Below are 27,388 nucleotides of genomic sequence, written 5' to 3'. Positions count from 1 at the left end.
TAAACATAGAGTATAAAATCTTTGAGACCAGCTAAGTATTTTTCACTGGTGGCTCAGTAAGTAAAGAATCCGCTTGCATTGCAGGAGACCCCAGTTCAATCCCTGGATCAGGAAGATCTTCTGGAGAAGAAAATGACAACCCACTCCAGTATTCTTGCCTGGAAAATTCCATGAACAGAGAAGCCGGTGGGCTACAGTCCACGGGGTCACAAGAGTCAGACACGACTCAGCAACAAAACCACCAAGTGTGTTTTACATTTGCTTGTATCACTCAAAGTCCTTAGCAAAATACTTAGAAGGCAGAGTTTAACATTTGATTGTTAAGGCTCAATGTGAAATCTTAAAAAAAAAAAAAAAGACTAATTCTCAGATTGAGAAAATAATTCAATAGATCAATGGGTTTTCAATTTTTGAAACCTACTATTTTTTCTAACACCATATCCAATCAACTAGCATACTCTTAAAAAACATTATTTTGGAAGTTATAGTGAAATGGCAATAAAATATTTGGTAACAACTTTTGACAAAATACTAAGAATAAGATTTGGAAACTTTTGTGGTTACTTCCAGAGCTATTAGAGGGCATGATAGATCTAAAGCAACAAATGTCTTCTGAAAACAAAAAGTCAGGAAAATTTTTTATGTTGTTCCTATTAATAGACTGATTTCATCAGAAAAACCTGAACAGGGAAAACTCTCTTCCACAAGCAGCTAAAGTGTTCTTTATGGAAGAGAGGTATTTACAAGCAGTTTATTAGTAATGAGTGGTTTCATGGCAAAATTCTTTCTATAATCCTCAGTTTATTACATACTAATCATCACATTGGATCCCAATCCTCATACAATTATATTTCCCATTAAAAGCAAATAATGGCAGTATAGCAGTCATGAGATTATTGTGAATTCTGGAGTAAACTTATGATTATTGTACTAAGCAGGATCCTTCTGAGAGTGAAATGGGACATTACTAATGATTTTACTATGACAACAGGCATAGACTGGTACCGAACCTGAACCAAGCACACTAGGAAGTATGCTCGTCCTTGTTTTAGAGAATAACAGCCTAATTGATAATACCATTGTTACATTTTAAAATTAGTTTACAAATAAGACTTGAATAAAGATGGGGTAAACATTAACATTTCCTTACCAAGATCAATGTATTTGGGATCCAGAGGTGTGCCAATAGAATTACACAGAACTAGAACAAACTGAACAAATAAAACAAAGTATCAAAACCACTGCTTATGCACAATAAAATAAATAATGTTTAACAAAGCATGTTTATCTCTTTTTCAAGTATCACTAACATAGAAAGAATTGATAAAAATTAAATACAAAGAATAGCAAAGATAATCTACAGCACAAAAGTAAAGAAATATAAACTAAAATTAAACTAAGGCTGTTTCTAGTATAGTGGAACACTGGTTTTTAAGAGACCATTTAAGAAACTCAAGTACACTGACTACATTTCATTATTTATATTTCTAAAATTGCTGATCAGCTATAACTTCAAAACTCATTTTTATCCTATAGCCAGCTATATAAAGGCTAATTTAATTTGTTACCATTGCACCAAATGTTTCCATCTCGTTCTCCTCCTTTGAAGCAATATATAAATGACATGAGAAATTCAGAAAAATTCAGTTAATTCAGGAAAAAAAAACATTATCCAACCCACTGAAAATAACTTAAAATGCTAACGATTAACATATACACAAATAATTATCAATGATTCCTATTAGGAAAAATAATCAAGCATAATGTATACTTTACGTAAGATAATTCTAATGATAATTTCATTTTTTGATGTTAGTCATCTTCTCCATATCTAGTACTAAGAATACTATTTTATACAGATGTTTTTCTGATTAGAATAATATTTTCAAACAAGCCCATTCTCAATGTTCTATTTATGCACAGATGCTTTCTTTTCTCAGTGTCTCAAAACTTGTTTAATTTCATAAACACAAACTAAATGGTAAAAATTATACTAAAATATCATGATTTACTCTTCCACTGCTTAAACTTATTTACTGCCACAAAATACAAGTGTTTTACATGCTTATCATTCACATGCTCAGCTCATGGTTTAAAGAACCAAATAAGACTTCTTACGAAATCCCCCCAACTTCCCATTTCTTGCTGCCAAGAGTAATTACTTTCAGCTCCTGTAATTCACTCCTTCGATATTTACCTCCACAAGCGTAAGCGACGTGTTTACAGTGCTGCTTCTTCACTCTGTTTCACCTTGCGACACCACGCACCACTACCCACTGGGAAAGCTAAGCACGCGACCGTCTGTCACCCTTCTGGCCCAGCCTCCCATCTCACATTCTCACCCCTCCATCTTTCCACTATAACTTTGTTATATCAGAACTTAGGGCTTACACTGGTATTATTACAGTTCAATTTTTAAACAACTTTAATTTTTTAAAAATTCAGGGACTACATTATTTTGACTCCATAAATGTTGTTCACAGCTGAGTCAGGTAAAACATGATTTATTTTCCTCTCAAGCATATTTTGCTTTCCCTGTTGTGGATAATTGCCTTTTTTTTCTCTTTGCTTAGTTTTCTCTGTATTTCATACTAACTCAAGTCCCCCATTATCTCCCAGTTACGTATGTCTCCCCCTCAGGAGCTCAACCATACTAAATATTGTATTAATTTCATCTTGAATTTCTTCTGGAGCTGCGTGGCCTGCTCTCCTTTGGTGATCCACTCTCTCAAACAAAACTGTCAGCTGGTACCACTCCTGACCACGCTCATCAGGTGACCTTGTTTCTTCCTCTTTCCTGGTTTTTCATTTTGGTGAACCATATCCTGAAGTCTCTTCTGAAGTTAAGGAAGCTCAGAAGGTAAATTTTCGGTGATCTTGTACATCTAAAAGTGTCTTTATTTCACCCTTATATTTAAAGAATTGTTCACTTAAGGTATGTAATTCAAGGTGGGAAAACATTTGCCTTCAGAATTTTGAAAGCAATTCTCCAAAGTATTTTAAGTTGACAAGTCAAATGCTAGTATGATTCCTGATCCCATGAAATCTGTTCTGGAACCAAGTGGGAACAGAAGATTGGGGTAGCATTCATTTAACTGCCCTGTTTTCAGCAAGAGTCCCTCTACCCTTCCCTATGCTTAGTGCCCCTCAGTGCAGAGACTTTCTGTATCCTCTCTGGAGAGCAAACCAGTCTCCCTGGGACTGAGAAGGGCAGCTGTTCAGGGGCTCAGAGAAGGAGGGAATCTAGAAATCTGCTTCTTTATACACCCTTTTTATTTTCCCCCAAAGTACTCTCCTGCGTACTCTCTTTCTCCTACCAGGTACCACCACCAAGTCCCATGTCTCTGGGATTCTGTGATACAAACTGGTTGCTTTTTTCCTTTCTCCACTGATGGACAGAGGATTCCACTTTCCTGGGTCTGCTAAGGTAATTACCACTAATCCCCCTACTCTCTAAACTCCAAAATTATGTTGCTGTTTCCTCACCCTTTCTGGTCCCTGTAGGCTTGTGGCTTTGCAAAAAATACCTTTCCCTTTGTTTCAATGAGTTTCAGCAGAGAACAGAGCCAAGTGTGACTATTCAAATGGCTGCTTTCAACTAAAAATTCTATGCTTTTTAGTGGGATAAAATAGTTTATCAAAGACAATGGTAGTCCTTTTTTGAAAAATGTGCATACTTCTGCAAATATTTAAATGGCTAGCAGGCTTTTTTAAAGGGCATTATTTATATTATATATTTTATGTTATGAGACATTGACTTTTAAAGCAATATAACTCCACATAAAAGTACACTTCTGAATGTCAAAACTACTCAAATTGTTATAAATGGCCATTGTTACATAATTTCTTGAGCCTTTGTACTAGACATCTGGTTTTTCATTTTTACTTATGGAATTTTAAATTGGAAAAGGACTGTGGTATTTTAAATATATTTCATAAACCAAAAGCTTCAGTACCAGTCAGTATAAACTGCCAATGGATTAACTGATGAGAGAAAAAAAATCAGGCGACAGAGAACCAATGGAGCCACAGAACTCTCCAAACAGAGGTCTAGACAGACCTGGCCAATAGACCCAATACTTTCTGTACCTGCCAGTAGAAAGGCTATTCTTGAGAAGATAGATAACTAGAGCCTAATTCAGCCAAGTACTAAACCCATCTAAGTTTTAAGATATCAAGGAACACCTACCTGAGGGTGATTTTCATCAGCTTTTGTTGCCAAAATGCAGAAGTCTCCACAGGTAGTAATAGAAATGAGACTCTTCACATACTTAACATATTTGTCATTGTTTTTTGTATCCCAAAAGGTAACACAGTACTCTGGACGGTCACGTCTGGTATAAGCATAAACTACGGTGTTTGAGCAATAACCCCACTAGGAAGAAAGGAAGGAAGAAAGGGAGGGAACAGAAGGAGGGAAGTGGGAGGGAAGAGAAAGGAGAGAGAAATAGCAATTAATGTTGGGAAAGTCACATTATTATATTTTCTTCCTCTAGAAATATTGCAGGTATATGTTTTATCAGTGCTGACAAAAGTAATCCTTTAGAAATAGAAAAGAGAGGGACTGAATATTCAGCTTTATATCTCTTCTCACTAAAATAACAAATCTAAAAGTAATAAACACAGTTTAAAAAAAAAAAAGCACTGCAAAAATAAATTGGGCTTAACTTTCCTCATTTTAATTTGTAAGATTTAAGCTTCACTGGTGAAAGTTTCAGATTTTTCAATAGTCAATAATAGCCGTGTGGGGGACAAACAGCAAGAGTGATCCCTTCTGAAGTTCAATTCCAAGTCCTGAAGCCAAAACTCAAAGATAGTTGCTTTGCCTTTTTTCTCTCATCCACATTTTTTATATTTGTTTTTTATCAGAGTAGCATATGCACACAGTTTATAGTCAAATAATTCTGCATGGTTTATTTAACACAAAACAAAATGCAGGACCCCCTCTGCCTAATTTCCTCCTCGGGGTAGCCATTTACAACTCTTTTAGCTGAAAACTGTTTTGGTTTTGATTTCCATATCATATGTGTATTGATTATAGAACTTAGAGCTTTCCCTCTCCCGACAAATTTATACATAATTTTGGATAAATTGATATTCAGTGTCAACATTATTATCATTGTCTTTACTACTGCTTCGGGGGGCACACGGCACGCTGACACGCTTGGTACTCTCTCTATATAGTATTCCAGAAAAGCTTACTAGTTTACTAATTCTACGCTGTTCACACTGAAAAGCCTCCTTTCAGCTGCTTTCTAAAACAAAGTGGCTATGAATATATACAAAATACAGAGACTATACTTTCAACCATAATAAAATTATATAATAAACAACATCTTTTTTTTCACAACTGCTCTTAATACTCACCTTATAATCAGGTCGAATATTTGCAAAATATATAAAAGAATCAACAGTCAGTGCAATTTTCAGTCCACCTCCTTCCCAAGATAGTGCAGACATATGCTTTCCAGGAACCATCAAAGTACCCAGATGCTGAAAAAAATAATTATATTTAACCTAAAGTATCACAATTTAAATAAAATATCACCTATCACTTCACAGAGATCAAAAGCGGTACAAAAATTATTTTATGAAAGGTTGTTACATACTTCAAATCAGTTTCCTTCCATTTTTATAATGAAAAACAAATGTATGATAGGAGAAATTAACAAACTATTGCCAAAGAATTCAGTATCAAATTTCATCAAATCTAAGATGCCAGAGATTTAAATATGCATCTTTATTTTTATGTCCAACTTAGGAAAGAAAAACACACCGCTGCAAGTTAAGATAGGACAACTTTGATTTTAAGATGCACCCCAATTTAGGGTTGGAAAGAATTGTGCTTCTTAGATGCAATGAAATATTGGAGTAGTAAACTCAGTCCTTAAGTCCCGCCTCTTATTCGGCCTCTACCCGCCCTCAACAGCCAACCAGACGCCCAGCCTTTTGCTTTCACTCCTTTCCTTCATCACAACTGCCTTCTTTCTTGACTGAACCATCTAGTAGCCTCCTAACTACAATTTACCTTTTCTCTCTTCTTTCATTCCCACCCTTCCAATTCAATCCCTGCTACCATGATTATCATTCCGGAACACCAATCCAATCATATCCTAGTCTGCTTTTAAAAATGTTTAATACTTTTTCAAAATCAGTAGCTACCCACCATCACACTTTCTGGAGTAGTATACAATGCCTTTCCCCCGTTTGCCCAAAACTCTGTGGCTCAATACCCTACGAGTTAACCATAGTTACCGTGTTCTCCTCATGAGGGAACTACTCTGCCTCCATTCCTTTGGCCCATATAATCTCTCTTCTGCCTGAAATCCTTTCCCCCAAACCTCTCCCATCCAACTATTCCTTGTCCTCCTGGAGTGCTCCTATTCACCCTGTAAGACACATCTTAAATACTACTTCCTGCCTTCTTGCCTCCCTCTGTGGTTCCAGAGAATTTAGACAGTGAGCTACTTGACAGCACTAACTTGCTCATATTCACTTTTATTTCCCTATCCCTTAATAGATTCTTTGGTAAACAAATTCAAAAAAATAAAAAATCTATCAAGTAAATAAATGTATAATGTAATCAAATGAATTTCTTTGTATACTGACAGTATACTTAAAGGTTAAATTAGCAAATGAATAGATGAATACAAAGATCTTTTTAATGTGGCCATAGAAAGAAAACATTTTTAATCTATGTGTATTTCACAAAACAGTATACTCCCCAGAATTTTAATAAATTATACTGGTATCCCTCATTCTTAAGCAGATATGCTCTAAAATCAAATTTAATATATTAAACTCCATTTTGCCATGGCACCCAATGGGTTGGGGGAGGGCGTAGTTTTAGCCTAGGAGGGTGCACTCTATCTGTCCTGCTGCCTGTATGAAGCCAGAGGAAACAAACAGGCTCTCACAACATGACTCTTGGTACTGACACCCACACTGTGAGAAGAAGGCTGCCATCTCATTCTGCCAACACGGCAGGCGGTGGCAGCAGCAAGGACGAACAACTGACTTTTAGTGAGCACTCACAGAGCACTGCGGTAGGCATTTTCCCACTGCTATCTCTTTTAATGTTTACAGTAGAGTCTTGAGGAAATAGGGTAGCTGAGTCTTAGAGGTTAAGTAACTTCTCTGAGTGTAACAGCACTGTAGAAACAGAGTTCAAAGCCAAAGCCAGGCCAGACTACAAACCCCACACTCTGTTATCCCCTCCCATAGCTAAGACCACACTGAAAAGACCAGAAGATCCTAGCCCTCAGAATCAAAAGTGAATTCTTCCCTGAGGTTTTCCTTAAGTTGACATCTCTAGTTAAGTTCCTTTCAAGTTCTTCCTAATAACATAGATCCAAAAATAAATACCTTATATATTCACTTATTCAAAAAATATTAAGTGACCAAATACCCCAAGGACTAGGCTAGACATTTTTAATTACAACTATACCAAAAGCCACTTACAGTTTTCAATTTAACACATAACACGGTGATTTGCAAGATAAAGCATATGGGCCTTTGAATGCATGTTACCTAGAGAAGACTAAACTAACAAAAATAAGCTGAATAATATAGTGATAAATAAGCCAATGGCAACAGATAGAAATAACCAACAAAGAACGTGAATTTAAAAGAAAGCTATAAATACTGAGATAACCAGAATTCAGATTTTTAATTATTTAGGAACCTTGAGAACTGCGCTTTTGTTTTTCCTTAGCTTTTAGCATCTACCAGAAATATTATTAGCTGATAATGAACAGAGACCACCTACACTCTAGAGAACATTCTACTAGGTAACCTTCAGCATCTTCTGACACCACTGTTTACCCTGACAGAAATTATTAAAATACAGGAAAAAAAAATACTAACATAGTAAAAACAACTGGTACAGACTTTGGTATAGCCAAAAATAGAAATTATTGAAGTTTGTGATGAATTTATAAAAACCAACAGGATATCCAAAAGAAACCGAATATAGTCTATGGTTAGAAAATAAAATAGGTAAATACTTATTAATATTAGTGACTAAGTTCTCACTTTCTAAATAATTTAAAGTGTATAACATATTAATTCTCCTATTTGATATTTACTACTGCTTTAAGAAAACTCTTTGAAAATTAAATTTATTAATAATAATGAGAAGGATAGTATTTATTTTTTTAAATGTATTTATTTTTAATGTAGTAACACCTATGATTCATTCTTAGGATAGATTTTCTTAAAATAAGCAATTATTTCACAACAGATTGAAACAGAAGTTTGGGAGAAGGACAGACTGCTATGTATATTTAATACCTATCCACATTTAGTATATCATGTTAAAACCCCCTAAAATTAATCTGAAACAACTAAATTACACTAAAAACAACTCAAAAACCACCTGTGAAAAAGATGCATATGCATATTACAGAGAAAATATTCTCAATAACTATTCCCCAGTGATTTCTTACATGAAACATCTGGTTTTCTAAATGTAAAGATTATAAAATAAATTCCATGATAAAATGAAGGCTTATGAGGATATTAATCAAAGAAATACACCTAATAGTTGATCATTTTTATTTAAAATGTCCCTTTCAAAAAAAAGTGACAAGTGTATATCCCTTCCTCCATTCTTTTTTCCCCTACCTTATTCACTGCATATTTAAATGGAAAGAAAGAAAGACAAAGTCTTTAATGAGACGTTTACCTCACCAAATGGAGTATAAAATTGCACAGTGTTTACATCTTTATCCTGAGTGATGACCTTTTGGGAGCCTGCCACTGCTAAGACGCTGCCAGTATGGTTCCACTGGATACTTACTACATACATGCCAGTATCAATTAAAACAGGATCTAGGCCAAAAAAAAAGGAATTATGGTAAAATATTTAGCCGAGAGAACTTTTTATAATCTTAAGAACAATTTTTTAAATATTTTTTTAATTCTCCACATTTAAAAAAAAAGAAAAATTACATACTTTGGTCATTCTCATGTCTCATTATTTGGCATCTCCCATTGTCAAAACAGATGGCGAGACAGGGGCAATCTGGCTCCACGTAGCCCTCTGTGCCATGGTACCAATGAATTCCAGCAATGCCGACTGCTCCAGTGACATTCACTAGACAACTCATCTTCATTTTCACCTAAATAAAATCAGTGAGCTAGTATTTTAATTTGAAAACAGTAGTACAATTAGTGTGAATAGAGTATTATTATAGAAGGAACACTGAAATGTGAAAATCTGGTTTTGAATGCAAGCTGCATCACTTACTGATTCACCAACCATGGGCAAATCACTTCACCTGAGTTTCAGTTTTCCCAATTTGTAAAATGAGGATTAAAAGTAAAAAAAAAGTTCATAGAGTTTTGTGAGACTCAAATGATCAAAGGTATACAAAAGTGCTTTGAAAATAGCAAAGTGTCAAACAGCAAATAGCAATATGTAGATACTGGTTATTATCACTTCCACTGAGTGGATTCATGTGATGTCTTGACCCTGACTAAAAACAAATCCCCCCATAAGTAAGGTCAGAGGTCTGCCACAGCTAGATCTCACAAAGCCAGAGCTTTCCTTGAGATTCTATCCTCGTCTCTTCTATTTTGCTTTCTTTCCAGGACCTGATTTTTGTCCCTTACTGTATAAGCCTGCCATCCTTTTCACAAGCTTTAATACCTTGCTACAAAAAATATCTTTGGTATCTCATGTAAACTTCGGCTTTGGAAATTAGAAGACACAAAGGTTAACTTCACATCATCCTACCCATCATTCCTCAGTTTCAACACACTGCAGTTTTGTCCTTTCCAGCTACCAGAAAATCAGAACTAAAAGCACTAATTTACCTTGAAGCATCACAGAATGTTTTCTTAATAAAACAAATTCAGGAAAAAAAATCCTGAATTAAAGACTATCTTGATTACACAAATTATCATAATAAATAAATGTGTGTACACATATAAAAATGATTTATAAGCATACAAAGTTGTAAAAATAAAAGTATATATACACATACCATAAAATTCCCTTGATTATCATAAATGTGTATCTCTCCATTGGCCATTCCAAAAAGTAAGGCTTTACTATCTGCAGACCATGCTACATGGCATAACTGCACACCCTTCAGGTCTTTTCCCCAAATGCGATTCCCTAAAACAAACATAAAACATAATTATTTCATTAAAATTTCAAGGTCACGATTCTCTAACAACTGCTCTAGAAATCTTTGTTTCCCTAAAGGGCTCTCACATTCTTCACAGCATTCAGTTGTTTAATTTATTCAGTCATTAGATCCTTACTGAGCACCTACTATGTGCCAAACACCCTACTATGCATTTGAAATAGCAGCTGTTTCCAACTCTCTCCCTTCTCTTCGAAATTCTGACTCAGGACCTTACTCCCAATTAGCAGAAGAATTCACCTTTTACTTTGGAAAGAAAATAAACGCTTTCACCAAAAAAAACCCATTCCTACTTTCAAACATTCAGAACACAAGTGAATCCACACTTATTCTTTCTGCTTTGCCTCCTAATACAAAGGAAGACATATCCCCAACAAGACACCAATCTAAAGTGAATCCCTCTACCTGTTCTCTGATTTAGTCCCTCTGACTGCCAATGCAGGAGACACAGGTTCAGTCCCTGAGTCAGGAAGATCCCCTGGAGAAGGAAATGACAACCCACTCCAGTAGTCTTGCCTGGGAAATCCCAATGGACAAAGGAGCCTGGTGAGCTACAGTCCATGCGGTCGCAATGGGATCACAAAAGAGTCAGACACGACTTACGGACTAAACAGTAAGACTTAAAATAAGTGATTCTTATATGTCATCAAATTGTACAACTATTTTCTCTTTTTGTTATTTATTTTTCTGTCAGAATGCTAACATATGATAACATTTAAACCTCTAAATATCAAAACTTCAGGTAAATCTTGACCTTAGCTCTGGGTGCAAAACGCATTACCATCCACTGAACCAACTATCACAGCTCCATCCTCGTATACAATGCAGATCTTCTGTCCATCAGCATTCCAGCTCATGCTTCGAACCACTGACTTATTTCTGTTGTTGATCATCTCCTCATACCAAGAGCCTGTATTCACAAAGGAAAACAAATGGCAAGTCAAAACTTTCACATCTGATAAATGGTACTTCAAAGTTGGAAACTTTCCATAAAATAGACGATGGGACAAATAACTGCAAAGTTTTCCACAACCTAAGACATTAAACTACAAAATCTTCAAATCCAACAGAACGAGATGAAAAAAATAACTCATGCCTTTACTAATAATTGCTTCAAAGATTATCACAGAAAACACAATAAATGCCTATCCTTTTTCTCTTTCTTTTTTTCTATCAATTAAAAAATAAAACTTCATTTGCTTCCAAAGGGCCAAAATGAGTGATTTTTCTCAAAGACTGATTTTTCCCACTTGAGTGCACCTCAGATAATAAGCAAGGAAAAAACAGAATAACCACAATTACTTCGTAAGTATACCCAAACTCTCCAATGATTAACTGTAGGCATGTTAAATGTAAGCGTATTATGTAAAAACTAGAAGACTGAAAAAAATTTTAAGTTCATGTCACATTAGTGATATCACATCACTAAACCTGAGTGACAAAAACGTTCTTGTATTTATTTACAAGGGGTTGAAGTGAGATGTGACTTGTCTCAAGGTATAATCAAATGTGAGGCATATCACAAGGCTATTTTGTTTTCTTTTTGTTCTTTAAAAGGCTTTATTACATTCCCATACATACAATTCTGGCCTAAAGCCAAGCAAGTAATTAAGTAACATGGAAAAACTAGTCAGAACAGGGTATTATCCATCAAGACTGAGGCTCAGAGAGGACCTACTCTAATCTCGTGTACCTTCACATTCTACTCCACACACACATACACAGACATAAACTTTAAAAATAAATAGATGAGTTTGTGCACTACAGCATATTTTAATTAAGAATTTTTTAAAGGTATATACCCTAAGCATTTTTAAAACCACACATGAGCTAAGGTACCCTTTTCATTCAAAGATGATGCCTACAGGCCTCAAGAGAACATGTACTATGAGTTATTTTTCTGGTAACAGTGATACACCTAAATTTATCTTTCTCTGACTCTTTCAACTCTGGGCAAAAGGCATAAATGGGGAGCCAGCAGTCAGAGCTGAGATAAAAATCTATATCCATGAAGGAAAAGGAAGCTAACTGACTCATTAAAGGAAATGAATTATTGCTTTTGACTTCTTCATAAATGTGTTTTTATCTACTAAACTAACTCCAGTCACTGACCACAGAGAAATGAATTCTCATTGGAAACTTGAAAAAAAGAGCTATCTCAAGCAGAAACTATTCTGCCAAGAGTCTAAGCTCAGTTTGAAGATAACCAACAGTCACATAATTCACTTTCTTAATGCACGGTCACGGTTCAAAAGAAATAAGGTTAAAGGGAAAAGTAGGAATCCATAAATCTGGAAATATCACCCCCCGGGAACTCCTACTGCTGGTTATAAAGGGTCTATTTCAAAGATGTTATTTCTCCATTCAACTACTGTGATCCAAACTCCAATCTGTGGAAGATTAAATAAGCTGTCTTAATATACCTTTATATAACATCCAAACAATGATAAGCCCATTTTGGTCACTGGTAGTCAACTTCTGATATTGTTCATTCCATGTTACAATTTGAACAGAACCTAAAAATTTATAAAAACAGTTTAGAAACTAAAAAAAAAAAAAAAACAAACAAAAAGAAGCTACGATTAATTTTAAATTTATATTTTTATAATAAATGCTGAGAGTGTTAAAATCAGTACCATTTCTGGGCAATTAACTAGTCTAAAGTTACTCAAAAATGTTCATAGAACACAGTATTATCACTTGCTTCTACAACAATGCCTAATACTAATTTTCATGTTTATTCCTATTTTATGCCGGCTAAGGGACCAATTAGGATCAGCTATAAGAGCTGCCATAGATCTGACGACAGATACAAATGTAAGTAAGATTTACCCAATTAGCCTGACTCCCAACGACTATGATGCCCAAAGGACATCATACCAAGTACTTGTTTTTTTTCTTTTGAGGGGGTGGTATTTGTCAAAGAGATGTCTCTGAATCTCTCCCCCTGCACCACACCTTGTTTTCTATTCTATTAGTAACACACTCTTGAGCATATCTTAAACCTCTGGGTTATACGAACAAATGTGTTTTTTTAGTTTTTTAATCCCTGAATACTTTATTGTATATTTCCTAAGAACAAGGGCATTCTCTTTCAAAACCGTTTTACAAATTAGAAATTTTAACACATACACTATTATCTCCAACCCACGGTCCACATTTAAGTTTTATCAAATGTCCAAATAATGTCCATGATAGATAGCTGTTTTTCTCATTTTAAGATCCAGTTTGGCATCATCCAGTACATTCAGGTGTCATGTCTCTTCAGTCTACATTAATCTGGGACCATAAAACAGACTCTTAAAAAGGAGGATATCCTATGTATAGACAGATAGTATTTTTAATATATAAAATAATAGCTATTTTTTTCATACCTATTGAAGATGCTATTTAATCATGTGAAAGTTGTTGAATGACTCTAGGCCGTGTATATTATGGCTAAACAGAAATGATTACTTTCAATAAGACCATTGTTTAAAACAACATTTTTGCATAATTATGGCTAAACAGAAGTGATTACTTTAAATAAGACCATCATTTAAACAATGACATTTTTGCATTAAGTAAGTCATTTCTTGGAGAAGGGCATGGCAACCCACTCCAGTATTCTTGCCTGGAGAATCCCATGGACAGAGGAGCCTGGTGGGCTACAGTCCTGGGGTTGCAGAGTCAGACACGACTGAAGCGACTTAGCACGCATGCACAAGTCATTTCTAAGGCTTCCCTGATGGCTCAGCGGGTAAAGAAACAACCTGCAATGTGGACTGGACCCCTTGGCTCCAGGAGACTCTGGTTGGATCCTGAGGTCGGGAAGATTCCCTGGTGAAGAAAATTGCACCACTCTAATATTCCTGCCTAAAAAATCGCATGGACAGGAACCTGACAGGCTCCAATCTCTGGGGCCGCAAAGAGTCAGACACGGCTGAGCGACTAAGCATACACACACAAGTGGTTCTAAATACCTAAAAATACTATTCAAATATGAATTAAAAATTTACATGACTCACCACTATGACCTTCGAGAGTCTGATTCATAGAAAGGTTACTAGGGGCTGCAAGACCCCTCAATTTTGTATCATCTGAAAAAACAAAAACAAAACATACTATGGCAAATATATAAAAGTGACAGATTACAAGATTTTGACATTTCTTGCTTTTTTTCCTATTCCTAAATAATATTAGACAAACACATACCCCCTTGCAAGATATTATTCTGGTGAAATAAAGCAAAATGTATAAAAGAATACTTTATTTAGCATATTAAATATAATTAGTAATTATTATTGCTACTTATTCCTTCCCAAAAGACAACAAAAAAGAAGTATTTATGATTTTAGACTGAAAACTCTAAAGCATAAGTGAGATCAAAAAGCAAAGATCTGGGAAACTCGTTTTTATTAGATTTTGCAGAATCTTATATTCATTCATTCATTCATTCATTCAACAAACATTTATTGAATGTCTACACTCTGCTATGCACTGTGGAAGGTTCTGAATACAAAATGATGAAAAAAAGCTTTTCCCCCTAGAAAGCTTATAGTGTACTGAGGGGACAGATATTAAATAGACACTCACACACCCACATAAATACATATGCATATATATAAAACTGGGCTTCCATTGTAGCTCAGTTGGTAAAGAATCTACCTACAATGCAGGAGACTGAGGTTCGATTCCTGGGTCAGGAAGATCCCCGGAGAAGGAAATGGAAACCCACTTCTGTATTCTTGCTTTAAGAATCCCATGGACAGAGGAGCTGGCAAGCTACAGTCCATGGGTTCGCAAGAGTCAGACATGACTTAGCAACTAAACCACCACCATATATAAAATTATCAACTGGGAAAAGTAAAAGCATAATAAGAGACAAGAAACAGAGGGGGAGTTAATTTAGATTGGAGGAAGGAAGAACCAAGGAAGGAGCTCTGAAGAAATGGTATCTAAGCTGAGACCAAGGGATACACTGGAAAAAGCCAAGCCAGTTACGGAAAGGGGCAAAGTATTTCAGGCTAGGATGCAGCAAATCCCCTGGGTAGAATTTTAGAGCCTTTAGCAAACTGAAAGAAGGCCTATATGGTTCATAAGGGGAGAATGGCATAAGATGAGGCAGAAGTGATAGGCATAGAAAAAAATCTGAAGTCTTTGCAAGAAGCGGTGAAAAGTTTTTGTTATCCAAAGTGCAATGTAAGCCTTTAAAGGCTGTTTATTATTTGAAGTGACTTTTTCTCTTGGATTACTAATCATACTACAGAGAAGAATATAGTAATATAAAATGTCTTCTCAGTAAATGAATCTTCACTTAGAAAATCTGACTTGTGTGTATGTGTGTGTGTGTTAGTTGCTTAGTCATGTCCAACTCTTTGCAACCGCATAGACTGTAGCCCACCAGGCCCTTCCGTCCATGGGATTCTCCAGGCAAGAACACTGGAATGGGTTGCCATTTCCTCCTCCAAAAGGAACTATACAAAGAAAGAAAGTAAAGTCGCTCAGTTGTGTCTGACTCTTGGCAACCCCACAGACTATAGCCAACCAGGCTCCTCCATCCATGGAATTTTCCAGGCAAGAGTACTGGAGTGGGTTGCCATTTCCTTCTCCCAGAAAATCTGATAGTCACATGTAAAATATACCATTTGAAACATTCATTTAAAAATACTAATTTATGAAAATCTTAAGAATTTGTGAGAGTGGGAATTTTTATAAGTTCAAGAAAATTCTCCTTTCAGATAACATGTATCTTAAAATTACTATGAAATATATTCTTTATTCTGAAAACAATCTCAGAGGGAAAAAATACCTGAGTTCCTCTAAAACCATTGGTTCTAACTATCTAGTTACTGTCTTGGTAACATGAACAAGAATACACATATATAACTTCACAATCATTTCTCAAACAATTAGGATAGAATAAATGTTGACATACACATTAGGTTGAACCTTGTTTTTTTAACAATGGGTTCTCTTACTCATTGAATCTCTTTAAAAATGTACCTACACACTTAAGCCTTATTGTAGTTCTAAAAACATTTCATAAAAACATATTTCTTATAGCACTGAAAATCCATTCTAATGCCTATAGTCACAATCACTATAATCAAGTAAAATTAGTGATACGTGATTCTAAGGCTTTGCAGGACCCAACGTATTTGAAAGTTTGATGAAGCAGTTCCATCCTTCCATTGGCTTACATGGTCTGAATTCAAAATTCTGCATTGCACGCATGTTTTCTATTTGTTAAACCATGAAGTGTAGCCTCTTTACAAAACATATTCTGACATACATGAGAATACATTTTTTAAATTCTCCTTTACATGGTGAACAAATAGCTTCCACATGTGAATATTGTCTTTTGCTAGCAGTAACTCTAGAACTTTATTATGCAGAAAATATCTGCAAAATCTGTCTGAAAGCTCAGATATCCAAAAGAAAAAAACTCAAAAGTTTTCAGTGAGGTCAAGTAAAACCACCAAGATTTCAAGACTCCACTGAGGTACATTACTAAACTCCCCACAGCCAATAAGCAAACAAACTGGCATGGGAACAAGCATCTGGTAATACTGACAGAATTCTTCTCAAAGCATCAATAAGCCTTGGATATGAAAGGCATGATGAAAGGAGGCACCAATAAAAGAAGGCATTTGAAACCCATGAAGGGAAATTTCGGAATGAAATCAGCAATTCAAACCATTCAAAGTATCTCCCACAAGCTCAAAAGATCCAAAGGATTTACAAAGGTTAACGGTAATAAAGACACTGAGAATGACAGAGATAACAGAGGAAAACAGAAGACCCTGCTCAGAACACGAGGAACCAAGCACACCGAGTCTCTGAGCACTTTCATCTTGGGAAAACCTGGCTGACGTTCATTAACATCAGTTTTCACATTTTGCATTCATAAAAGTGGTCAGCAGCCCAACTGCAAGAGAAATTCGCACTATGTGTTGCACGGTGAGTTTGACAAGCAGGATTGAAATGTGAAGAAGACATTTTTGCAACACTTGAAGAGATGGTGGGATTCTGAGAAAGAGCTGCTATAGGCTCTACAGACTCCCAGGCAGGATCACTCAGCTGCCTGGCTTCTCTGCATGACTGGCTACCAGTGACTATGCACACATCCATGGGTACAGCTATGGGCCCCTGACCTGCTGTTTCTGGAGCCTGGGTTCGCAGCACATTCTTTAAGTATGGAGTTGGTCTGGATTACGAACATTCCTAGAACAAAGGCAGGAAGCTTCGAGTGTCAATCTCACTGCATGGGCACGTCAGAAAGCTGATACTCCCACTGCCTGCAGTTCCTGGAGGGCTGTGCAGATGGCTACACAGGTGGTTTGGATGGTCTTGGAACACTTCTTCTCTGACTCAAATGCCTGCTTTCTGGCAATATTTCCTCTCATGAAGATGAGTAGACTGCACCGTCTGCAGCAGTGGCAGGAAAAGCAAGAGATGCCATCTCCAGTCAGGGCCCTTCTCCTCAAATTCCACCACAAGCAACTCTGGCCCAGGCTGGCGTCCCGTTAAAGATTGTTAGAAAGGAAATGACGTGACCTGTTTCTTTTTATTTTTGTTTTTGTTTTAAGATCACACAAGAAAGAGACAAGAAACCATGAAGCTGATTCTCAACCAGTTGAGGTGAGAGATGATAGTGGATGGGACTAGAGAGGCAGAAGGGGACAAAGGGAAAGGATGGATTCGATAATCTGGAGACAGAAGCATAGGGTTGTTGATGAAGGTGATGTTAAGCGGGGAAGAAGTGGGCTTCTAGCTTGAGCAAATGGGTGAAATTTAAGATATTTACTGAAATGGAGACAAGTGAGAGAAGATAAACAGGAGAAGGTTAAGAGTTCAGTATGAGATGCCTGTGAAAGATTCTTGAGGAGATGTCCAAGTCTGATAAATCATGACTGGGCTGGAGAGATATATTTAGGAATCATCATTCCACAGAGGGCATTTAAAGCCATGGGAATGAAAGAATAAGCCTAAAGAGAATGCGAAATGAAAAGAGCCCAGAAGCAAGTTCTCAGGAATTCCAACAGTTAGAGGAGAATCTGGTAAAAGAGACTGAGAACTTATAAGAAAATAAAGGAGGGGATAGCAATATGTATAAATATAACAATAATTTAAAACATTGCAATTCTCTCTTTTCTTAAAAAAATAACAGTTCAAGAACCAGTCAAATGTGCATAAGGACCAAAAAAAAAAAAGCTGCCCATTAGCTTTGTAACATGAAAGTGGCTGGCAAGGGAGAGAAAAGAGAGAGAAAGCAGACTGATACTCAAAGGAGAATGAGAGAGAATTAAAAAGGAATAAGGGCCCTGAGAAGGCAAGAGGAGGTGGGCTCCAGCAAAACCTGTGAAAGGTGGCCTGTGAGAGAACACTACTCACCTCCCCATCTTAACCTGAGGTAACAAGATGGGGACAAACACTGGTTCTATCGGTTCTAATAGTTCCTTTCCTTCAAAAGCAAGAGAGTGAAAACTGGAAATACCACTACAGGGAATGCAAAGCAATGCAAGCCTTCTAGAAGGTAAACTGGCTAAACATATGAAGGACCTTTATAAATCTACATGACCTTTGATCCAGTAAATTCCACCTCTAGAACTGTATACTAGAAAGTAATTAAAGGTCCATGCAAAGAAACATCTTTAGCAAATATCTTTAGATAACAAAGATATTGTTGGGAACAACTTATGTGGATACATCTAAATATCCAACACTAGAACTGGATGTATAAATCATTATATATATCAACAAAATGGAATACTAAACAGCCATTAAAATAATGCTATAGTAGGTATTTTACTGATGCAGAGGACTATTATACTATATGGAAGAATGATAATAATTTAGCTATTCTGTAGCCAACCACCAAAATGGCACTTACAAAGCCACATCTTTAGCATATCACAGTGCTTCAAATGTACTCAGCAATCAATATCTGGTGATGATTACTGGAGTAACAGTAACTTTATTACTTTAAAGACTCATCCAGCCATATTTCTCATATTTCTCTCTTTCAACATGATTTACACTCATTATTAAATTTTAAAATAAATAATTAACTCCATATTCCAAGCCATTCAAGAATCTATTTTTCATCTTGCTCACAAATTTCAAAGAATATTCTAACCACATTTCATCAGAAGTGTATAAAAGGAAAAGAAGTAATTTTTTCTTGACAAGCCTTCAATATTAAGCATAATAAATCCATTTATTAATGTAACTAAAACTTCCTACATATTTTAGGCAAAATAAAATATGTATATGTACATGCACATATGAGCATATACTTATAAGTATTTGAGAAATGCAACACAGACAAAAGTTATTTTCCTTTAAGACAGTTAAGAAAGCTAAAGCACTGAGAGATTAAATTACTAAGCAACAGAAAGGAAACTCAAATTGGTACATAAGTCTCTACCTTCCAAATCTGCTTTTTTTTCATATAATTAATCTAGCACATCAAAACAACTATTCTCTCTTTGCTTAGGCCATCCATAAGCCCTCCATGTAGTGGTTAAAAATGAGGTTTGAAATTGAGACAAACTAAGTTTTGACGGAAGAAATTTTCACATATTGCAGTATGGGAAAGTCAAAATGGTTTATATATTATTTAACTTAAACTTCATGCTAACTAGAACAGCCTGTTTTTTAGGCTATCAAACATATCTTGTATATCTGCTCTAACCATCAAAGAAAAGTGTGCATTGTCCAGAAGTAAAGAATGTCCATCCTAAAGACAGAGACCCATGTTGCACTTCCTGGGACATCAGAGCTAGTACTCCTTCAAAGATGAGGCTCCCTTCCCAGAAGCCAAAGCCACACTGACTCACTGCGTAGGAAGCAAATAAATTCCTCAAAAGAATGCACCCTCCCTGTTATGTTTGATATTCTTTGTTCGGACAGGAGATAAAACCATGCTAAAAACCATCTTCTTTGGAATAGTTTCTCAGAATCATCTGAGAGGCCGCCTCCCTGGCTACAGTTCTCCATTTGGCTGAAGTAAAATTATTTTCTATTCCTTTAATTAAAATCTCAGCTGTGTCACTTATTTCCCATGTGACCTTGGGCAGGTTATTCATTGATCAGTACTTCAGTTGCCTCATCTGAAATATCTACCTCTCAAGATTACTGTGAGGTCAAATTAGACAGTAAAGGTTAAACACCCCAGACATAGAAAGTGCTCAATAATATTTACAACTATCACTTCAAAGCTGTCAAACGGTGTTACTCAAAGTGTGGTCTGAGAACCAGCAACACCAGTATCACTACAAATGCAAATTCTCAGACCCCATTCCAGTTCTACTCTGGGGCTAAGTCCAGAAATCCATTTTAACAACCTCTGCAGATGATTCCTATACCTGATAAAGCTTGAGAAGCAATGCTGGTAAGAAATCCAAAATGTAACTTAGTTCAAACCCAAATTTTACAAAAGATTGGACTAAAATCAAAGATATTCAGAAATTTGCTGAAATATATACAGAAGTCTTACGGCAGAGCCAAGGTTCCAATTCAATCTCCTTATCCAGATCTCCTATATAGATCAGGGATTGTCTAGCTCTTCAACCTAGAGCAACACTAGATAATAAAGAAATGTGAAACTGTGTGCTATGATTCCACAGAACTAGAAAAAGAGAAATCAAGCTGTAAAACACAAGAGACTTCTTAATAAAACAATTTTTTTAATCCCATGTTCTGTTCTTGAGAACTAAGTGCATAATTATTAACATATCTGAAAAGCAGAAAGAACAACACAGGCCTGTAAATAAGCTGCCAAAATGTGAGATTTCTGTGACCTTACTGAAAAGGTGACTCACGTCATTTTTATTAGACTCCTAATAATACAGCACAATCAACAAACATAGCACAAGACAATATAATGGCTTAGTCTTCATTCATTTTCATTTGCCAGCGATAATTTCAGCAAAAGCCACCTGAGGTTTACATTCGATATTTTCTGAACTTCCTTACAAAAATATTCTAGAACACCCCAAAATGTTGGGGTTTTTTTTCCCTTTTGAAAGAATTAGAATTGCATACTGACAAATACCATAAGCAAATCTCTCTGAACAAATGATTTTCCCTTATGTTCAAACATCTGGGCTTGCATTCATTTACCTGTCTGTGTCTCCAATTTCAAAACTCTCAGTAATCCATCGTCACCACCACATGCTATGAATCCTTGGTCCTTGTTCCAAGATATACATTTCAGCTTCACGTTATTGGACATGGCAACCTGAAAAGCAACCACAGCCACTCACAACTTTTAACGAAGGGGTTGGTAGTGAGTCTACGGGAGATGAAGACTGCAGAAGAAACGGTCTTGCAGAAATGTGAACCGTTATGAAAATAAGCATAGTCCCTTGAACTGCCCGGGGCCCATTTGGGAAAGAGACAAAGAACTGCCCACAGAAGAAGGGCAGTGACTGCAAAAAGAAACCCAATGAGGGTGACCTGATGGATTTTTAAAAGGCAGGGGAGGTAAAGGAGGCATAAAACTCTACCTCCAAATCCTTATTCCCTTTCCACACACACTTTGCCTACCTTTTTATTACTTTTCTCCCGCCCAGCGGCCCGTGATGATCCAACGAGTTTAAATCATCTGATGAGCAACAGGTGAAGTAGAGAAAGATAGGGACGCACACAGTGATCTGCCCTGTGGGCCCCCCCAAAAGGACCTAACCAGGGGCAGGAATGGGAAAGATCTTGCGAAAGAGCGGCTGGCTCCGCCAAGGACTGTGTGGGCTCAGGGACCGGCAAAGGAAGTCCGAGGCTGGACCGCGCAGGAAGGTGAAAGAAGGGATGGCGAAAGCTGGATCACTACGCATAGCCTCTCGGGCAGAATGCCGGAATCGCCTGCAGGTTGAGAAACCAGAGGAGGAGCAAGGGCGAACCCTGGGAAACTCACTTTCTTGCTCAAGTAAAAGAACATCCTGGAAACCCCGAGAGGACGACCCCAGCAGTCAAAGCCCGCCACGGGAAACCGTCTAAGCTGCGGATCGCGAGTACCAGCGGCTCTGGGAAGCTCTCGTCGCCCTGGCAACCGCCGCCTCCCGGTCGCATCCGGGGCGCCGAAAGGACACTTCCGGCGTTGCCCTCGCATCGCCGGGCGTAGTACGCCTGCGCGGACGTCGGGGCTGCTGGTAGAGCTCTTGTGGCGGGCCTAAACCGGGGTTGGACCTGGTGGATTTGCTTCTGGGCTTTCCTGCCCAGGGACCCGGCTGGCGCCGCGACTGTTAGTTCCCTGCCTCGTAGCTTCAGGTGTCCTTGGTCCGGACGGGCTCCGAGGACCGGCCTCGACCTCTGACGGTCGCGGTGGAACTCGACTGAGGTTTCAGTACCAGCTCAGTAAGGGCGCCCATTCAAATGAGGTCGTAAGGATGAGGTGTTGTGTAAGCCCAAAGTCCCAACATTGTGAAAAGGAAAGGTACTTTACAGGATTTGATAGGCTGGCGTCCGTTGGTCAAACGAAGGTCAGTCAGTTCAGTTCAGTCGCTCAGTCGTGTCCGACTCTTTGCGACCCCATGAATCGCAGCACGCCAGGCCTCCATCACCAACTCCCAGAGTTCACTCAAACTCACATCCATTGAGTCGGTGATGCCATCCAGCCATCTCGTCCTCTGTCGTCCCCTTCTCCTCCTGCCCTCAATCCCTCCCAGCATCAGGGTCTTTTCCAATGGATGAGGTGACCAAAGTACTGGAATTTCAGCTTTAGCATCAGTCCTTCCAAAGAACACCCAGGACTGATCTCCTTTAGAATGGACTGGTTGGATCTCCTTGCAGTCCATGGGACTCTCAAGAGTCTTCTCCAACATCACAGTTCAAAAGCATCAATTCTTCAGCGCTCAGCTTTCTGCACAGTCCAACTGTCACATCCATACATGACTACTGGAAAAACCATAGCCTTGACTAGACAGACCTTTGTTGGCATAGTAATGTCTCTGCTTTTGAATATGCTCTCTAGGTTGGTCATAACTTTCCTTTGAAGGAGTAAGCGTCTTTTAATTTCATGGCTGCAGTCACCATCTGCAGTATTTTGGAGCCCCAAAAAATAAAGTCTGACACTGTTTCCACTGTTTGCCCATCTATTTCCCATGAAGTGATGAGACCAGATGCCATGATCTTCGTTTTCTGAATGTTGAGCTTTAAGCCAACTTTGTCACTCTCCTCCTTCAGTTTCATCAAGAGGCTTTTTATTTCGTCTTCACTTTCTGCCATAAGGGTGGTGTCATCTGCATATCTGAGGTTCTTGATATTTCTCCTGGCAATCTTGATTCCAGCTTGTGCTTCTTCCAGCCCAGCGTTTCTCATGATGTACTCTGCATATAAGTTAAATAAGCAGGGTGACAATATACAGCCTTGACGTACTCCTTTTCCTATTTGGAACCAGTCTGTTGTTCCATGTCCAGTTCTAACTGTTGCTTCCTGACCTGCATATAGGTTTCTCAAGAGGCAGGTCAGGTACAGACACATTTTTCAGACCTTGCAAACCTTCCTTTGTGCCTTTGGGGTTTGGAGACCCCAAGAGCAATTTCAGGGTAGGAGAGATTTTGTTAATTCTGTTTGTTTTAGAACTTTTAAACAACTTATTTAAGCAGTTTGCAACCCCACGGACCGTAGCCTGCCAGGCTCCTCTGTCCATGGAATTCTCCAGGTAAGAATACTGGAGTGGGTAATTTTTCCCTTCTCCAGGGGATTTTCACAACCCAGGGATCAAACCCAAGTCCCCCACATTGCAGCAAATTCTTTACCATCTAAGCCACCAGGGAAGCCCATTTAAGCTGTAATTGCAACCTAAAGGTACTTATAAAAATAATATGTGTACACTTGAAACTAACACAACACTGTGAATTGCTATACTTCAATTAAAAAAAAGGAATTTGTGTGAGCTTTGGCTATTACAGCATATAATCGCCATTGAGCCATAGCCTCCCATTTTTAAGTAATTGAAGTGTTGGTATTTTCTTGCTAAGGGTCAACTGTTCTGTATTCTTTTTAACCCTATTTCTTTCTTCAGTTCTTGTCCTTTCTGAACATTTGAAGAGTTACAGAACCACCACTATTTTAGACATAGGGCAGAAACCGCCATGGAATTATTTAGTCTCATCTATTTTTTATCTCTGGCTTTACCTTTTACCATATATGCGGAAACCACTGTTGATTTGTATAATCTAGTGTGTACTTTATACTTTGGGGCTTCCAGGTAGCCCAGTACTAAAGAATTCGCCTGCCAGTGAAGGAGATGCAAGAGACTTGGTTCAATCCCTCCACTGGGGAGAGACCGTGGAGCAGCAAATGGCAACCTGCTCCAGTATTCTTGCCGGGAACAAAACTCCATGGACAGAGGAACCTGGTGGGCCACAATCCACAGAGTTGCAAACAGTGGGACACAAGTGAGCACACACACACTGTGTGTACTTTCAGTTCATTTCAGTCACTCAGTCATGTCCCAGTCTCTGCGACCCCATGGACTGCAGCACGCCAGGCTTCCCTGTCCATCACCAACTCCCAGAGCTTACTCAAACTCATGTCGATCAAGTCAAGATGCCATCCAACCATCTCATCCTCTGTCATCCCCTTCTCCCGCCTCCAGTCTTTCCCAGCATCAGGGTCTTTTCCAGTGAGTCAGTTCTTCACATCAGGTGGCCAAAGTATTGGAGCTTCAGCTTCAGAATCAGTTTAGTTAGGTTCAGTCGCTCAGTCGTGTCCGACTCTTTGCGACCCCATGAATCGCAGCACGCCAGGCCTCCCTGTCCATCACCAACTCCCGGAGTTCACTCAAACTCACGTCCATCGAGTCGGTGATGCCATCCAGCCATCTCATTCTCTGTCGTCCCCTTCTCCTCCTGCCCCCAATCCCTCCCAGCATCAGAGTCTTTTCCAATGAGTCAATTCTTCACATGAGGTGGCCAAAGTATTGGAGTTTCAGCTTTAGCCTCAGTCCTTCCAAAGAATACCCAGGACTGATCGCCTTTAGAATGGACTGGTTGGATCTCCTTGCAGTCCAAGGGACTCTCAAGAGTCTTCTCCAACACCAGAGTTCAAAAGCATCAATTCTTCAGTGCTCAGCCTTCTGCACAGTCCAACTCTCACATCCATGACTACTGGAAAAACCATAGCCTTGACTAGACGGACCTTTGTTGGCAAAGTAATGTCTCTGCTTTTGAATATGCTATCTAGATTGATCATAACTTTCCTTCCAAGGAGTAAGCATCTTTTAATTTCATGGCTGCAGTCACCATCTGCAGTGATTTTGGAGCCCAGAAAAATAAAATCTGACACTGTTTCCACTGTTTCCCCATCTATTTGCCATGAATTGATGGGACCAGATGCCATGATCTGCGTTTTCTGAATGTTGAGCTTTAAGCCAACTTTTTCACTCTTTCACTTTCATCAAGAGGCTCTTCAGTTCATCTTCACTTTCTGCCATAAGGGGGGTGTCATCTGCATATCTGAGGTTCCTGATATTTCTCCCAGCAATCTTGATTCCAGCTTGTGCTTCTTCCAGCCCAGCGTTTCTCAGGATGTACTCTGCATATAAGTTAAATAAGCAGGGTGACAATATACAGCCTTGACGTACTCCTTTTCCTATTTGGAACCAGTCTGTTGTTCCATGTTCAGTTCTAACTGTTGCTTCCTGACCTGCATACAAATTTCTCAAGAGGCAGGTCAGGTGGTCTGGGATTCCCATCTCTTTCAGAATTTTCCACAGTTTATTGTGATCCACACAGTCAAAGGCTTTGGCATAGTCAATAAAGCAGAAGTAGATGTTTTCCTGGAACTCTCTTGCTTTTTCGGTGATCCAGCGGATGTTGGCAATTTGATCTCTGATTCCTCTGCCTTTTCTAAAACCAGCTTGAACATCTGAAGTTTACGGTTCATGTCCTGCTGAAGCCTGGCTTGGAGAATTTTGAGCATTACTTTACTAGCATGTGAGATGAGTGCAATTGTGCAGTAGTTTGAGCATTCTTTGGCATTGCCTTTCTTTGGGATTGGAATGAAAACGGACCTTTTCCAGTCCTGTGGCCACTGCTGAGTTTTCCAAATTTGCTGGCATATTGAGTGCTGCCCTTTCACAGCATCATCTTTCAGGATTTGAAATAGCTCCACTGGAATTCCATCACCTCCACTAGCTTTGTTCATAGTGATGCTTTCTAACGCCCACTTGACTTCACATTCCAGGATGTCTGGCTCTAGGTGAGTGATCACACCGTCGTGATTATCTGGGTTGTGAAGATCTTTTTTGTACAGTTCTTCTTTGTATTCTTGCCACCTCTTCTTAATATCTTCTGCTTCTGTTAGGTCCATACCATTTCTGTCCTTTTTCGAGCCCATCTTTGCATGAAATGTTCCCTTGGTATCTCTAATTTTCTTGAGGAGATCTCTAGTCTTTCCCATTCTGTTGTTTTCCTCTATTTCTTTGCATTGATCACTGAGGAAGGCTTTCTTCTCTCTCCTTGCTATTCTTTGGAACTCTGCATTCAGATGTTTATATCTTTCCTTTCCTCCTTTGCTTTTCACTTCTCTTCTTTTCACAGCTATTTGTAAGGCCTCCCCAGACAGCCAGTTTGCTTTTTGCATTTCTCTTCCATGGGGATGGTCTTGATCCCTGTCTCCTGTACAATGTCACAAACCTCATTCCATAGTTCATCAGGCATTCTATCAGATCTAGTCCCTTAAATCTATTTCTCACTTCCACTGTATAATCATAAGGGATTTGATTTAGGTCATACCTGAATGGTCTAGTGGTTTTCCCTACTTTCTTCAATTTAAGTCTGAATTTGGCAATAAGGAGTTCATGATCTGAGCCACAGTCAGCTCCCGATCTTATTTTTGCTGACTGTATAGAGCTTCTCCTTCTTTGGCTGCAAAGAATATAATCAATCTGATTTTGGTGTTAACCATCTGGTGATGTCCATGTGTAGCGTTTTCTCCTGTGTTGTTGGAAGAGGGTGTTTGCTATGACCAGTGGGTTTTCTTGGCAAAACTCTATTAGCCTTTGCCCTGCTTCATTCCGTATTCCAAGGCCAAATTTTCCTGTTACTCCAGGTGTTTCTTGACTGCCTACTTTTGCATTCCAGTCCCCTATAATGAAAAGGACATCAGTCCTTCCAATTTATCTAATTTCTCCCACCTGAATTCTTTCCCCATCCCCAGCAAATAATGTTCAAATCCTTTGACCTGAGTCTGTTGTCTCAGCATCCTGGGAAATTGACAATAAATCCTAGTGCCTTTCCTGTCAG

At 38.2% G+C, this 27,388-nt stretch overlaps 1 protein-coding gene and 1 pseudogene across 3 annotated transcripts in view; both read right to left on the bottom strand.

Annotated features, from left to right (window-relative positions):
• The window catches only part of WDR35 (WD repeat domain 35), a 51,462-nt gene extending 29,264 nt beyond the window's left edge, over nucleotides 1–22,198 (bottom strand). Inside the window, exons 1-12 of one of the 3 annotated variants that reach the window (XM_055540872.1) lie at nucleotides 22,054–22,198; nucleotides 21,264–21,381; nucleotides 14,162–14,233; nucleotides 12,578–12,670; nucleotides 10,936–11,064; nucleotides 9,990–10,123; nucleotides 8,957–9,122; nucleotides 8,687–8,832; nucleotides 5,368–5,493; nucleotides 4,190–4,375; nucleotides 1,569–1,601; nucleotides 1,151–1,211 (exon numbers count right to left, since the gene is read on the bottom strand). In XM_055540872.1, coding sequence (XP_055396847.1) covers nucleotides 1,151–1,211; nucleotides 1,569–1,601; nucleotides 4,190–4,375; nucleotides 5,368–5,493; nucleotides 8,687–8,832; nucleotides 8,957–9,122; nucleotides 9,990–10,123; nucleotides 10,936–11,064; nucleotides 12,578–12,670; nucleotides 14,162–14,233; nucleotides 21,264–21,381; nucleotides 22,054–22,077 — 1,288 coding nt within the window. In that variant the 5' untranslated portion in view covers nucleotides 22,078–22,198. Of the gene's footprint in view, nucleotides 1–1,150; nucleotides 1,212–1,568; nucleotides 1,602–4,189; nucleotides 4,376–5,367; nucleotides 5,494–8,686; nucleotides 8,833–8,956; nucleotides 9,123–9,989; nucleotides 10,124–10,935; nucleotides 11,065–12,577; nucleotides 12,671–14,161; nucleotides 14,234–21,263; nucleotides 21,382–21,689; nucleotides 21,823–22,053 lie in introns of those variants that run through there. The other 2 variants (XM_055540873.1, XM_055540874.1) reach the window with 2 other exon arrangements.
• LOC129622685 (E3 ubiquitin-protein ligase RNFT1-like) lies at nucleotides 16,253–18,538 on the bottom strand (annotated as a pseudogene).
• Nucleotides 22,199–27,388: the final 5,190 nt, after the last annotated feature.

The sequence above is a fragment of the Bubalus kerabau genome, chromosome 11 (assembly GCF_029407905.1).
Source record: "Bubalus kerabau isolate K-KA32 ecotype Philippines breed swamp buffalo chromosome 11, PCC_UOA_SB_1v2, whole genome shotgun sequence".
Lineage (NCBI taxonomy): Eukaryota > Metazoa > Chordata > Mammalia > Artiodactyla > Bovidae > Bubalus > Bubalus kerabau.
The sequence above is the reverse complement of the archived record's forward strand: the minus strand, read 5'-3'. Positions and strand labels throughout refer to the sequence as shown.